This window comes from Phyllosticta capitalensis, assembly GCF_038381095.1.
Source record: "Phyllosticta capitalensis strain CBS 128856 chromosome Unknown BKA78scaffold_4, whole genome shotgun sequence".
NCBI lineage: Eukaryota > Fungi > Ascomycota > Dothideomycetes > Botryosphaeriales > Phyllostictaceae > Phyllosticta > Phyllosticta capitalensis.
This window is the reverse complement of record NW_027117442.1, coordinates 1,908,754-1,921,665: the sequence shown is the minus strand read 5'-3', so window position 1 is coordinate 1,921,665 and position 12,912 is coordinate 1,908,754. Positions and strand designations below refer to the sequence as shown.

The 12,912-nt window shown below is 52.0% G+C and overlaps 3 protein-coding genes across 3 annotated transcripts; 2 read left to right on the top strand and 1 right to left on the bottom strand.

Annotated features, from left to right (window-relative positions):
• Positions 1 to 76: 76 nt before the first annotated feature.
• On the bottom strand, positions 77 to 1,235 carry BKA78DRAFT_120715 (uncharacterized protein). The gene is made up of 3 exons (XM_066882422.1): positions 970 to 1,235; positions 544 to 918; positions 77 to 484 (listed from the first exon to the last, which is right to left on the bottom strand). Exons 1-3 carry the CDS (start codon positions 1,021 to 1,023, stop codon positions 314 to 316), a joined length of 600 nt encoding a protein of 199 aa, XP_066745629.1. The 5' UTR covers positions 1,024 to 1,235; the 3' UTR covers positions 77 to 313.
• A 7,408-nt stretch (positions 1,236 to 8,643) lies between these two features.
• BKA78DRAFT_120627 (malate synthase) lies at positions 8,644 to 10,732 on the top strand. The gene is made up of 3 exons (XM_066882420.1): positions 8,644 to 9,320; positions 9,370 to 9,794; positions 9,841 to 10,732. The coding sequence occupies exons 1-3, from the start codon at positions 8,915 to 8,917 to the stop codon at positions 10,627 to 10,629; spliced, it is 1,620 nt and encodes a 539-aa protein (XP_066745628.1). The 5' UTR covers positions 8,644 to 8,914; the 3' UTR covers positions 10,630 to 10,732.
• A 566-nt stretch (positions 10,733 to 11,298) lies between these two features.
• On the top strand, positions 11,299 to 12,595 carry BKA78DRAFT_120650 (uncharacterized protein). The gene is made up of 3 exons (XM_066882421.1): positions 11,299 to 11,470; positions 11,529 to 11,626; positions 11,742 to 12,595. The coding sequence occupies exons 1-3, from the start codon at positions 11,435 to 11,437 to the stop codon at positions 12,511 to 12,513; spliced, it is 906 nt and encodes a 301-aa protein (XP_066745627.1). The 5' UTR covers positions 11,299 to 11,434; the 3' UTR covers positions 12,514 to 12,595.
• Positions 12,596 to 12,912: the final 317 nt, after the last annotated feature.

The window sequence follows — 12,912 nt, the reverse complement described above, 5'->3', positions numbered from 1 at the left end:
CCCCTGGAGGCAACTCGAATGTGTCTATGCTCAACAAAAATTGGCTTGTCAGACGACGCTCATCGTCACTATCGTCGTCGGAATAGTTCTGCAAAATTTTTGCACGTCGGCTCAGTGCAGCACAGTCGTCTCGGAATCTTTGGGTGACTTGCCAAATCTCGGCGTCTTGTGGAGGAGATTTTGTCCAGAAATGACGCTCCTGGACGAAGTCGTGGGCCTGGAAAAAGAACTCAAACAAGCCTTCGTAAGCGTCTCGAGTTTGCTGTTGGTGTTAGCAGGAGTGATTCGGGTTATTCCAGAGAAGATGCATTCATCAAGATTGCCAACTTACATTGTAAACCTCCATGTAAACGTTCTGGGAGGGAATTTGGCCCTTCTTCGCATCCCCGTATGTTCGCAGTGCGTGTAAACCCTCAAGCAACTCTCTGATGTTCTCTGTTCCATCAAAATCGTCTGAGGAGTGGTCATACAGACAAATGGAAAGCTTCAGGATCTCGTCAGCAAAAGGAGTCTTCAGTCTGCCAAACAATCTCGCCTACGAACCGCAAATGCTGATTTCAACAGAGCAAGATCCCGTCGTGCGCCTTTTCCTTCGTCGAAGAGTCCACCGGGATGGTCAAAGTCGGCAGAAACACCACCCCCACACGGCCGAACCCTCTCAAAACGTTTGCGAAAGTCATGCTTGCTGCACTTGATGTTTGTCTCGGCAAGCCAGTCGAGAAGCTCGGCGGGGAATCTGGCCGAGTTCTTCTCAATCTTGTCCACGAGCAGTGGACTTTTGTACCACATGTCAGAGCGGGAGTCTTCGTAGGCGGCAGTCCACAAGTCGTCAACCGTTTGGGAATCGCTCCATTTCCTCTTGAATTCACGAGGTCGACGCGTTGCAGGGAACGTAGGTGGAGTCCCGAGGTTTGAGTCCTATCCACCAACTGTCAACATCCGCCAAATTGCGTGACAATTTGTACAAACCTTCTCCTGAAGACGAGAAGAGATGGAAGTCCTGCTGGGTAGCCTGAAATGCATAGTTGAGGGTGCTTCTGTCTTCAAAGTCGCCAGAGTGGAAGAGACAAACGATGGCGTCCTCGGCGGAAAGACTGGCAACAGCACGGCTTAAATCAAAGTCACGCATACTATGAGTCTGACGAATCGACTCTCTTATCAGGGCGTCAACATAAGCGCCATGGTGGACCGGCATCGTAGTCTGGACGGACATACTCAAACTCGTTGTTGCAAGCGCGTATACATCGATGCACAGTTAACGATTGGTGATCAACTGCTTTGACATGATAGAGGCCATGTTGCAAGCGCGTATATATCGATGCTCGGCTAATGATAGGTGATGAGCTGCTTCGACGAATTGCGCAGACAGCCTAGCGAGCAACTGTGCCGCGAACCAAGCGCGAGCTGGAACACCATGGCCATTCCAGCTGTAGCCAATTATAAGAGAATGATATCATTGACCGCGGTAAGTGGACTGAAAGGAGAATTCAATCTACAAGGTAGCGTAGCGGTGCTTGAATACACACATCGACTCATAAACCCGATATAGCACTATGTGCCAAGCCGAGTAACTTCGGAACATAATCATAGAGTTGACATTTCTTCCGTCATCCCCTCTTCGGGTAAGATTTCTTCATCGGTATTGGCATTCATGCAGGTCAATGAGAGTATGATACCATAAGTAAAGTAGATCAGACGAAGATAGGACGAAAATTGCTGCAGTTGGACACTAATTGGGTCATGCTTGCTCCTATTGATTTCGGAAGAAAGAATGACGTTCCAAGTCGTCAAAATATGCACTAAGCCCTACTTTCTTTCCGGAATGCTTGAAACTTCTCATCGACTCACTTTGACACTCTCTTCAAGACGTTCTTCCAAAGGCCGCCAGATCGGATCCATAGTAGGAACGGGAGCGTCATCCAAAGAGATCAGTGGCTCGGAATCGGGCGCCTTCAGCGACTTCAAATAGCTGACGACTTGCTTCCAGCCGTGACGAGCAGCGTAATCCAACGGCACTCGTCCGTCGTTGTCTTGGGTGTATGCTGCTCGAAACTCCTCCAACAGCATCGCGACAACTTGCAGCTTGCCCCTAGCAGCGGCGTAGAACAGTGGCGTGCGGCCCCAAGCGTCAGGAGTGTTGACGTTTCGTGAAGATGTTTTGCCCAACAGCTGCACGATTCCCACCTGTCCATTTTCAGCGGCATGAGAGAGGGCGGTGCGTTTCGTGTTGTCCCTGGCGTCAAGGTCGACCGCGCTTCTTGCCCTTACTCTGTTTCGCCCATCTCTTGGATCTACAAGCTGAAGCAGCATCTTCACCACGTCTTTCTGACCTCGACTGGCGGCAATCGACAGGACTGACCGGCCTTCCTTGTCGACCGCATTGACGTTGGCCCCCAAACTGACCAATTGTTTCATGACGCCAAGATGACCCCCAGAAGCTGCGAGCGCCAGGGGCGTTTCTCCGTGATTGTTTGCGACATTGACATCAGACACCATTCGGCATTGCTGCACCAAGAACTTGACCACATCCTCATGGCCAGCGCTGGCAGCTATGCTTACCGCCGAACCGCCACTGTGATCACGCACAGCCATATCAACACCTCTGACCGTGCTAAGATACGCTAGCACGTCAACAGAGCCAGCTCTCGCGGCGCGTATGACGGCAGTCTGCCCAGCTGCGCAGCGCGAGTTTACGTCCACGCCAAGTTTGATGATCGACCGCACGGTATCTCTGTTCTTGGAATTGGCGGCTACCAGCAGAGGATTCCAGCCGAGATGGTCGATGTTGTGAAAACCGCGTGCGCCGGCATAGCTAACAATCGTGGAAAGCAGTGCTGGATTGCGTGAACGGGCTGCCCAGCCAAGGGCGTTGGTGCCGAAAAGATCGCACTGGTAGAGGTCTGGGACAGGCCGGAATTTCGTGGCGTATTGCAAGATGAGCTCCACGAGAGGGACATTCTCATGCATGGTGGCGTAGATAAGTGGCGTATTGCGCCACTTGTCTGCGATAGTCAGGTGCTGAGGTGAGGTGAGAAGGCTTTTAGGACCTCGATAGTTCAGGAGCGCCTTGGTCGATTCAAGGCTATTCTGCCTTGTGGAGATTGTGAGGACGTTCCCATAACCTCCAGCCACTTGGAGGAGGTTTATGCCACTCTCGGACAGAAGCTTTGTAACAATCTCCATGCGTTGTTTCTCAACAGCTGTGTAGAGAGGTGTCCGCCCTGAATCATCAGGAATGTTGAAGTCGGCACCATCATCTAACAAATCATCGAAGAGATTCCCGTGGCCTTTTTGCACTGCGATGGCGATAGCAGTTTGGCCATCCTGGTTCCTTTCGTTGATGTCAAAGAGTCGACTGTCAAGTATACCATCCAAAGACATCCGGTCACCAGATCTCGCGGCAGCATGCAGCGGCGATTCGCCGTTGACTTTGCAGTCCGCGATCCGAATGAAGTCTTTGCGTTCGAGAATTGCTCCGATGCAACGCGCACTGCCTCTCAGGCCCCCCCAGTACAGTGCTTGTGCCAAATGTAAACACTGAAGATCCTGTCGACCGTTGTCCAAAATGCTGGAAACGCTACAGGCGTGGTTGAAGAAACTTGAAATGACGAGGAAGTCTGGATTCGGCGGGAATGACGACCCTGAAGTGGACATGAACATCGTTGTCCAGTTACGCAAGCGTGCTGATGACTGCCGACAAATTTGTGCGGATGCTGGGATAAGTTCTAGGGGATTTGCGCCCTGCGAGTCGGCGTTGGCAAAATGGCGTGCCCAGAACGAAGCAGCGTACTCGAAGAAAGGCGGTGGCGTTTTCTTTTTCAAAGTGTGAGGCGGCGAGCTTGATCGGTCATAAATATCTCGCCCAAAATCCTCTCCTTGGAGATGGGTGATGCATGCTCGAGCTAACATCGTTTCCAATCCAGGAGCAATGGGCAAGTCACGCCGAAAATGTGTCCTCGTCTTTTGTCCCCAATCAGCAGGATGTTGAGTCAAGATCAGCTCCTTCAACGATTGATGAGACAGTCGAACGATGGCGGGCTGCAGTCCCTTAACGGTAATTTCTCCAGTGTGCCCAATCTTGACAAAAGGTCTAATGCAACAGTAAATGTCGACGGTGTCGAGAAATTGATCGCGTGGTTTGCCGAGCACATAGGATACGGCCACAGCCAACTCCTGCATGGTGAGAGGTCGACAGGCAATCGCCAAGGCCTGGATTGCCGGCACTAAGGGCGCCTCTCCGTGGATTTTGGAGAATTTGTCGTAAGTCTTTCCGTAGACCTCAGCAAGTCTGGTAGGAAACTGATCGATAATTTGGAGGTCCTTCCACAGCTCCCCAGACGTTTTCGCTCCCAGGTTCTCCACCACCATTTGGATCCATATGGGGCTCCCTTCGGCTTTGTTTGCAATCGCATGGACGATTTGCTCTCGATACTCGGGTCCGAGTCGACTTTTGGAGAACTTTGCATCGACGTGATGTTGAGCAATCGCAAGATTTTCTTTGGGCGTATTCCTGTGCCTCAGTTCCCCACATCCTTGAGGCATGTCTTTCATGATCTCGTGGCCTTCACGAAATGTAAGGAAAGCCTTCACGAGTGGTTCCTTAGAGAGCTTTTCCAAGCCATCGGAAATTGAGACCCGGGACTCTTGTGAAGATTCGTCCAAGCCATCCAGAACTACGAAAACACGAGCGTTGGAGTCTTTGATTGCTTTGACGATTAGGTCTTGAATTTCTTTCTCTTCCAAGGGTTTGATTGATTGGGTTTCTTTGTCTTCAATTTCGGTCAAGAGCCACTCCTGAAGACTGGGCCTGCCATCAACAATTTGGGCCAACAAGCTGGACCACATGTTCTTCGACTTGTCTCGGAATTCATCGTCTCGACAATAGAAGGAGCAAACGATAACTTCTTGACTTTTGTCACGGAATAATTGGCGGTTTCGAAGTGTTTCAATGACGTAAGCCGTAGTGGTCGTTTTTCCAGATCCTGGGGCCCCGAACATGGCAAGGAACTTGGTCCTGTTATGTTCGAACCAATCCTGGAATTCGGGGGTGCTGCGGATCCACTCGCAGCCCTCTTGAGCGCGGTTTTTAAGATGAATGGCTTCTTCGAAATCTTCCTCGGCCTGTCTGCCTTCGCCCAGGGCTTTGAAAACTAGTTCGATTGTCAGCACATCTAATAATTCCATGGGGGATAGATGCATGCACTTACTCTTTCTCTCGTCCTTTGACCTTTTTCCGAACGTTGCTTCAATCAACTCCATCACCATTTCCATTGTCTCGGTTTCACCTGCGCGACACAAATTCATACATTTCTCCGAAAATGTTGTGATTAAGGAAGCAATCTCAGAGGATTCGGCCATCGCACGGGTTAAGAAGAGTCCTTTGTGGAGCAGGTCGAAGACTTTGAAGAAAAATTGAAACAATGTTTCGTAGGCTTCCACGAGGGGCTGGTGATTACAAGCCGTCAGTGGCCGATGTCGTCTTGCAAGAATAATAGAGGAGGGGTCATTCGTACCTCGTGCAATAGTTCGAGCTGTCCTTGCGCAGCTAATTTGTTGTACTCGTTCACCATTGCAATTTTGGAAATGAGAACCTGAATTTTGTCTTCCATATTTGCAGAAGCTTCGCAGAGAGATATCGCGACCTAGTATGCTATTAGCTGTCTAGTCTCCCTAGATATTGGACAGAACATGTACTGACCGCGAGTGTTGATTTAAAAAGCCCAACACCGAGGGATGCAAAACCCGTCGACTCGAACGCCGTGAAGACACTTCCAAAGGTCACGAAGCTCATCAGTGCGCTCATGTAAGGCTTGATCTTATTGAACCCAGAACGAAATTTGTGCTTGTCCATATGGATCTGGTTTTCACTCTTCAGCCAGATCAATAGCTCTTGCGGTGATTTGGCGTTGTTTCGTTCAATGATCTTCATGTCGTTGGCCCTCTCCCGAAGCATTCTGTCGTGCACTTCTTGGTAGGCGGTCTTTTGGCCCGAAGGAGAATATTTTGGGAACATTTTGCTGCTTTGAAGAAAACCTGCTACATCATTCTCTCCATGACCCTCAGGAGCAGTCGACTTCGGGTAGGAATTTTGGCTTTGGACAAAACTTGGCTGCCTTTGGTTCACCCGCTCGACAGAGGGTTTGGGGAGCAGTCCTTTGGAATGCGCCTTGTCGTTCTGGAAGAACATCGCTTGCTGGTCGTCTGAGAGGACAGGAGGCCCAGGGTTGGCAGACCTAGGATTGCGATTCCTGCTTTGAGGATGGCTTTGCTGCTTCTTTTCTGACGGGCGAAAACCAGGGTTGGGATCGTTCTGTCCGGCATAGTGAACGCTATTTTGGATGAAATTGGCGCGATTATTCTGCATTGGACCAACAGGATGCGTAGAATGAGTCGGCCTGACGTTGGGATCACAGTTCGGCTTGGTCCTTATCGGAGCATTTGCTTGTTGGTGTAGAGGACTGTATTTGGACCGATCAGGCGACTCGGACGGCAGCGAGTGTTTGTTTTTGCGAAAGAGACTGAAATGCATATTAAGATGTCCGGCACGCTCGAAATGATTCAGGTAAGATTGACGAATGATGGAAATTGATGTCGACAACAACGATGCAAAGAGAACTGGCCCAAGAAAATCCGAGTTGACCGTGGATTTCTTATATTCGCACACTCCTTGAAGACACATCTTTCTTGGACGTTTTTGCTCTGTCGCTTCAAGGATTGCGCATAAGCCCTCCGTCTTCCGCGGGCGCCTATGTGTCGTGAAGTGAAGGGATTTGGCATCAGATCTCCCATCTAAACGCCGTGGTGGACTTGCGCCGTGGTCTAGATGGAGGCGTCTGCCAATCGAGAGAAGATTTTCGAAAGACTAATCTTAGAAGCGCGTAGTCAATCAGGAACGACCATTGACTGGCAGGCTCAGTCTTGTCCGTCAAGGAACCCAGGTAGCCGCGCAGACAACCTGGAAGTAAGTCCGTACTGTGCCGCGAAGTCTGCAGAGGCCGGGGGAGACATCAATCGAGGAGGTCGGGAAAAGGTGCTTCGCCATTTGCTCTGCGTTAGCGATTGGATCATCCCCAGATATCGCAATGAGCCTCAACTCACGAGCATGGCGTTTGGCGCCTGGGCATTTGTCCAATAAAACGATTGGAAATGGAGGAACACGGTCCAGTTGTTCGCGTCTGTCGCCTACAGCTCCAAAAAGGTTCGTCGACTGTGCCGCGAAGATCTGTCCAGAAGTGCAAGCCATTGGCGCTAGAATGTTGACCCACAATCATATTTTGACTGTGACTGGTCAATGTTTCTGCTCTATTTTAGCGGTCTATTTTCGATACTCTGTCTCTTTGAGCATCGCACGCAGAAGCGAGTTTCACCAGAGAGAGATCAGGGCAAAGTCCGGGAAGTGCTGAGATATGGGGACTTTCGGCGGCTGTCGTTGGACCTGTTGTGAGGTAATCAGGGCTCTTCTATACTCGTCAAAAGATAGTTGAAATGTCTCAGCCGGAAGACATGCTCGAGATCTTGGTGCTCGCTCGGGAGCGTATTTCATGGGCGCATCCCTTGTGCACAGAGCGGCATAACGTTTTGAGCTTGCCAAATGAATTCTTCAGTCAAAATCGTAAGGGACTAGCTTTCTCATTTTGTGGTGAATGGTGTACTTGTGATTGATGTTGCGTTGCGGCGTAATTTGGTGTCAAAGAAATAGTTCGGAGTGCGAAGAAAATGGACACCAGCTGCAGCTAAGCGCTGACGCTTTCAAGGTACCATGAAACAACTCAGTAACCGAGTTTTGCTCTGACCACGATGGACCAAAGCCTGAAGTTTGGATAGTCGTGCGAAACCCTGTGGATTTCTAGACTTTGAAACTTTTTGTCTTGCGGGCGTGTTGCTCGATTTTGTTTGCTAATGGAGCAAGCGCGGCGGTTCCCTATCTTGACCTGTAGAATGAATGTTGAGAGAATTTACAAACCAGAATTCTCTTTGCAATAGCTTGAAGAGTTTGCGCAATTGAATGACTAAAGCTCATGTTCAGGCCAAAGCAAGACACAGCGAAGACGCTCTGAAAGCTCGCTATGGACTGCGATGCGGTATTCGGCATTCAAATGATAGATTGATGGATTCTTTCGGTATGTGAATCCTTTTGATATGCACCATGACGTGGCTTGTGGTCTGAAGGGAGCTCTGGATACAGTCCGCAATCGGAAGAGGTATTACACGCGGCGAGCAGCATGCAGCCACAGCCAAGGAGAGAGAGGTGGAGGTGGAGGAGAAGCCGGTACAGCGGAGACGGGCCTGTCCGCTCGGGACGCTCAGGACCTACCCGACAGCGTCCGAGGTATCTTCGGGAGTCGCCGGAGAATGAGCCTTGAGGCTTGGGATGGTGGCTAGCATCGGCTGAGTATGGCGGCAGGTAGATTGGATGCTATTGAAAAAGTGAGAGAGAAAAGGTTCGCATGAAAAGAGGCGATGGCATTGAACAATGGATGAAGCAACGGCCTGTATGCAGGATCGAGAGGTGCAGCAGTGGGAAGGCAGTGGGGACGATAGGGCCGTGGTGGGCAAGCGGGGTAGCAGCGGGATAGATGACTAAGAACTAGTCGCCGGGTGTTTTTCCCCCATCATCACAAGCCGATCGTCTTCTGCCCAGCACCTTGGTCCTTGACCCCTCCGCCCGAGGAAGCTCTAGCTCCAAGAGCTTCCCAATCCGCCGTAGGCCACCCGTTAGTCACTCCCACTGGCTCCTCATCCGAGGCAAAGATGTGACGTACGAATAAAACTATCCCATCGTCATTCCGTTTCCTCTGCCGTTGCGTGCCTCTGTCCCTCCATCAACAGGTCATCACCATCCAGATCAGCTACCATCAACTTTGACCATTTTGCATCGTCTCAGAGCTTCCAGAATCGCATCCAAACCGCCGCAATGGCCGCCCAGATCCAGTTCGGAACCCAGGCCAAGGCCAACTACACCCCCAACCCCGCTGCCGTTCTCGAGGGCGTCAACATTCTCGGTCCTCTGAACGACAAGACGCGCCAGATTTTGAACAGAGATGCCATTGTCTTCCTCGCTCTTTTGCACAGAACTTTCAACGCCCGTCGCAAAGCCCTGCTCGAGCGCCGCGTTATCCGCCAGGTCGAGCTTGACAAGGGCAATTTGCCCGACTTCCTCCCAGAGACCAGACATATCCGGGAGAATGATGCTTGGAAGGGCGCACCACCTGCTCCCGGCTTGGTCGACAGGCGCGTGGAGATTACCGGCCCTACTGACAGGAAGATGGTTGTGAATGCTCTGAACTCGGATGTCTGGACATATATGGCCGACTTCGAAGGTTGGTTGATCTTTCCGATGCGCATTCTTCTCCTTGCTCACAATTGCAGATTCGAGCGCACCAACATGGGAAAACATGATCAATGGCCAAGTCAACTTGTACGATGCTATCCGGCGGCAGGTCGACTTCAAGCAGGGCGAGAAGGAATATAAGCTTCGCACCGACCGAACTCTCCCCACGCTCATCGCTCGCGCCCGTGGTTGGCATCTGGAGGAGAAGCACTTCACTGTCGACGGCGAGCCCATGTCGGGAAGCTTGTTTGACTTTGGTCTTTACTTCTTCAACAATGCCCAGGAGCTCGTGAAGCGGGGCACCGGTCCTTACTTTTACCTGCCGAAGATGGAGAGTCACCTCGAGGCCAGGCTGTGGAATGACGCTTTCAACCTGGCCCAGGACTACATTGGCATGCCCCGCGGAACCATCCGCGCGACCGTCCTGATCGAGACTATTATGGCTGCTTTTGAGATGGACGAGGTAAGCGCTAAAATGAGTGCTGAAGAAGTGTACTTACATAGTTTAGATCATCTACGAGCTTCGCGACCACAGCGCCGGCCTCAACTGCGGCCGCTGGGACTACATCTTTAGCGTCATCAAGCGCTTCCGCCAAAACTCCAACTTTGTTCTTCCTGACCGGTCTGCCGTAACCATGACGGTCCCCTTCATGGACGCCTATGTCAAGCTTCTCATCAAGACTTGCCACAGGCGTGGGGTCCACGCCATGGGCGGCATGGCCGCTCAAATTCCCATCAAGAACGACCCCAAGGCAAACGACATTGCCATGGACAACGTCCGCGCCGACAAGCTGCGCGAAGTGCGCGCTGGTCATGACGGCACGTGGGTTGCTCATCCCGCACTTGCAGGAATTGCCTCCGAAATCTTCAACAAGCACATGCCCACTCCCAACCAGATGCATGTCCGTCGTGAGGACGTCAACATTACCGGAAACGACTTGCTGAACATGAATGTGCCCGGATCCATCACCGAGGAGGGAATCCGCAAGAACCTCAACATCGGTCTTGGTTACATGGAGGGCTGGCTGCGTGGCATTGGCTGCGTACCCATCAACTACCTCATGGAAGATGCGGCGACAGCAGAAGTGTCGCGTAGTCAGCTGTGGCAGTGGGTGCGCCACGGCGTCCACACCAAGGAGGGCAAGAGGGTCGACAAGGACTATGCCCTGCGATTGCTCAAGGAGCAAGCGCAAGAGCTTGAGAGCAAGGCTCCAAGAGGCAACAAGTTCGGTCTGGCTGCCAAGTATTTCGAGGGACAGGTAACTGGAGAGGACTACGCAGAGTTTTTGACGAGGTAAGCTCCGCTGCTAATCTTTATATGTGCATGTTACTGACATCGTCCAGCTTGCTGTACAATGAAATCACCTCGGCTGGTTCCGCGACACCGGCGTCGAAGTTGTAGGGTCAGGTGGGATTTCAAAAGAGCGAAATGGTTACAGCTGCTTGAGTGTATTTACAGGCATATCAGTGAGCGCCAAATGGTCGATTTTCTTCCACTGACTTCTATCGCGTGTTGTTGCCGTGATGAGCCAAGACGGCTTTGGAACTTGTCCATGACACTCGAAGTGCGCAATTCCGCAGATCCAGTAAGCTGCGCGGAAATTCCTGTCTCAAAGTCGCCCTGTTTCTCATCATTTCTTGGCTCCTCGTAGTTAACGGAGTCAGCACACAGGCTTCGGATGTTTGGCGTTCCGTTTGCGATTCTCCGCTCCGCCTTAGCAAACGCGCGCTGTGATTCCGCTGCTTAGCAACGTGCGTCGCCCCGCCAGAGACTCCCGCGCTAGCCCGAACAGGCAACAAGCTTGCTCCTGCATCGGCACTTGAACACATTCGCTCGCGCTTCGGTGAGCGTCCGTGTAATATGTCTGGGGTTGATTGCAAATGTGCGATGGGTCTCTTGGCTCAGTCGGGATGCGGTCTGCGGCATATGGGTCGTGACGCGATTATGGAGGCTCATGGCGAGGTGGGGCGATCTGAGGGGCGGGGAGTATATAGACGGGTTGAGACGGCACCCAGAAGTACAACTGCACAGCATTCAAACAACCCCCGAGCACATTCAACGGTATCGAGCCTTCCAATCAGCCTATAATCTAGCGAACAACCATGGCCACTCCGATCAAAAACGTCGTTCTCGTTGGTGTAAGTAGCTCCAAATCATTCGTGCTGTTACTGTATACGACTCTAACTTTACCACCAGGCCACCGGCAACCTCGGACCCGCGGTGCTCAAGGAATTCCTTGATTCTCCTCTCAACGTCACTGTCTTGACGCGTCCTGGTTCCAAGGCAACTTTCCCGTATGTCAACGCTGCCCCCTGATAAGCACGCCCTACGCGAAAGATCATACATGACACTCACGCCCGATGACAACCACACGCTGATCTCTTACCCAAAACTAACATTGCCCCCAAGGCCCAACGTCAAGGTCGTCCAGTCCGAATACACGCACGATGCGCTCGTCCCAGTTTTCAAATCCGCCTCCGCTGACGCCATTGTCTCGCTCGTGGGTGCTCCGGACGCGCAAACCCCCCTCATCGACGCGGCCATCACCGCCGGTGTGAAGCGCTTCATTCCTTCCGAATTTGGCTGCAACACCTCCGACCCCAAGGTGGTTGAGACGGTCCCGATCCTCGCCCCCAAGCGCCACACGGTCGAATACTTGAGCACAAAGCAAGGCAGCATCAGCTGGACTGCCCTGATTACTGGCCCCTTCTTCGACTGGGGCCTGCAGGTCGGCTTCCTGGGTTTCGACTTTGCGAACGGCACGATGCGCCGCTGGGACGGCGGCGACGTTCGCTTCAGCTCGACCAACCTGCGCACCATTGGTCGCGCGCTGGTCGGCCTGTTGACCAAGCCAGAGGCCTACGAGGGCAGTGCCAACGCGTACATCTTCATCGAGAGCCACCGAACTACGCAGAACGAATTGAAGGCCGCGATAGAGAAGATTACGGGCAAGACGTACTCGATCCGCGAGGAGGTCGATGCCGTAGAGCGTACCAAGTTTGTCAATGCGCAGTTGACCAAGGGCGACTTGAGCGCCATCACTGACCTCATTCTGCCGGCGGTCTTTGGCAAGAAGACGCCGTACAACCTTTGGGAGTCGACCTGGAATGAGAAGTTGGACTTGAAGGAAAAGAGCTTGGAGGAGGACCTCAAGGACATTGTCAAGGCGTCGACGGCGTAAGCGCTCCTGATTTCTTTGACTCTCCGGTCTGGCTTGTCCCTCGTGTAGTTCGAATCGAATTCAAACGGATGACAGGTCCACTGCCAATTTGTAAAAGTGTTTTGCTCCAAACGCATTGCAGAATGCGAAGTATTCACTTATCCAGAGACAATTAAAGAAATTGCTATGCTTTCCCTCTGCATGCTAGCACCATCGTTCTGGATCGATAGAAGCCCATCTGCAGACGGTCAACAAACCAAGCCGGAAGTCTCAAAGGGCCACAGATGGTCTGGTTTCGGAGTCCTATAAAGTCCAGTCCAATGATACAAGGCTCATCGTTCAGTCGCAGCAATCCCAGCGCGTGTCCATCTTCCATTGCCCTATGTCCCCATCTGCTTTCTTCTCCTTTTCATCCTCCCG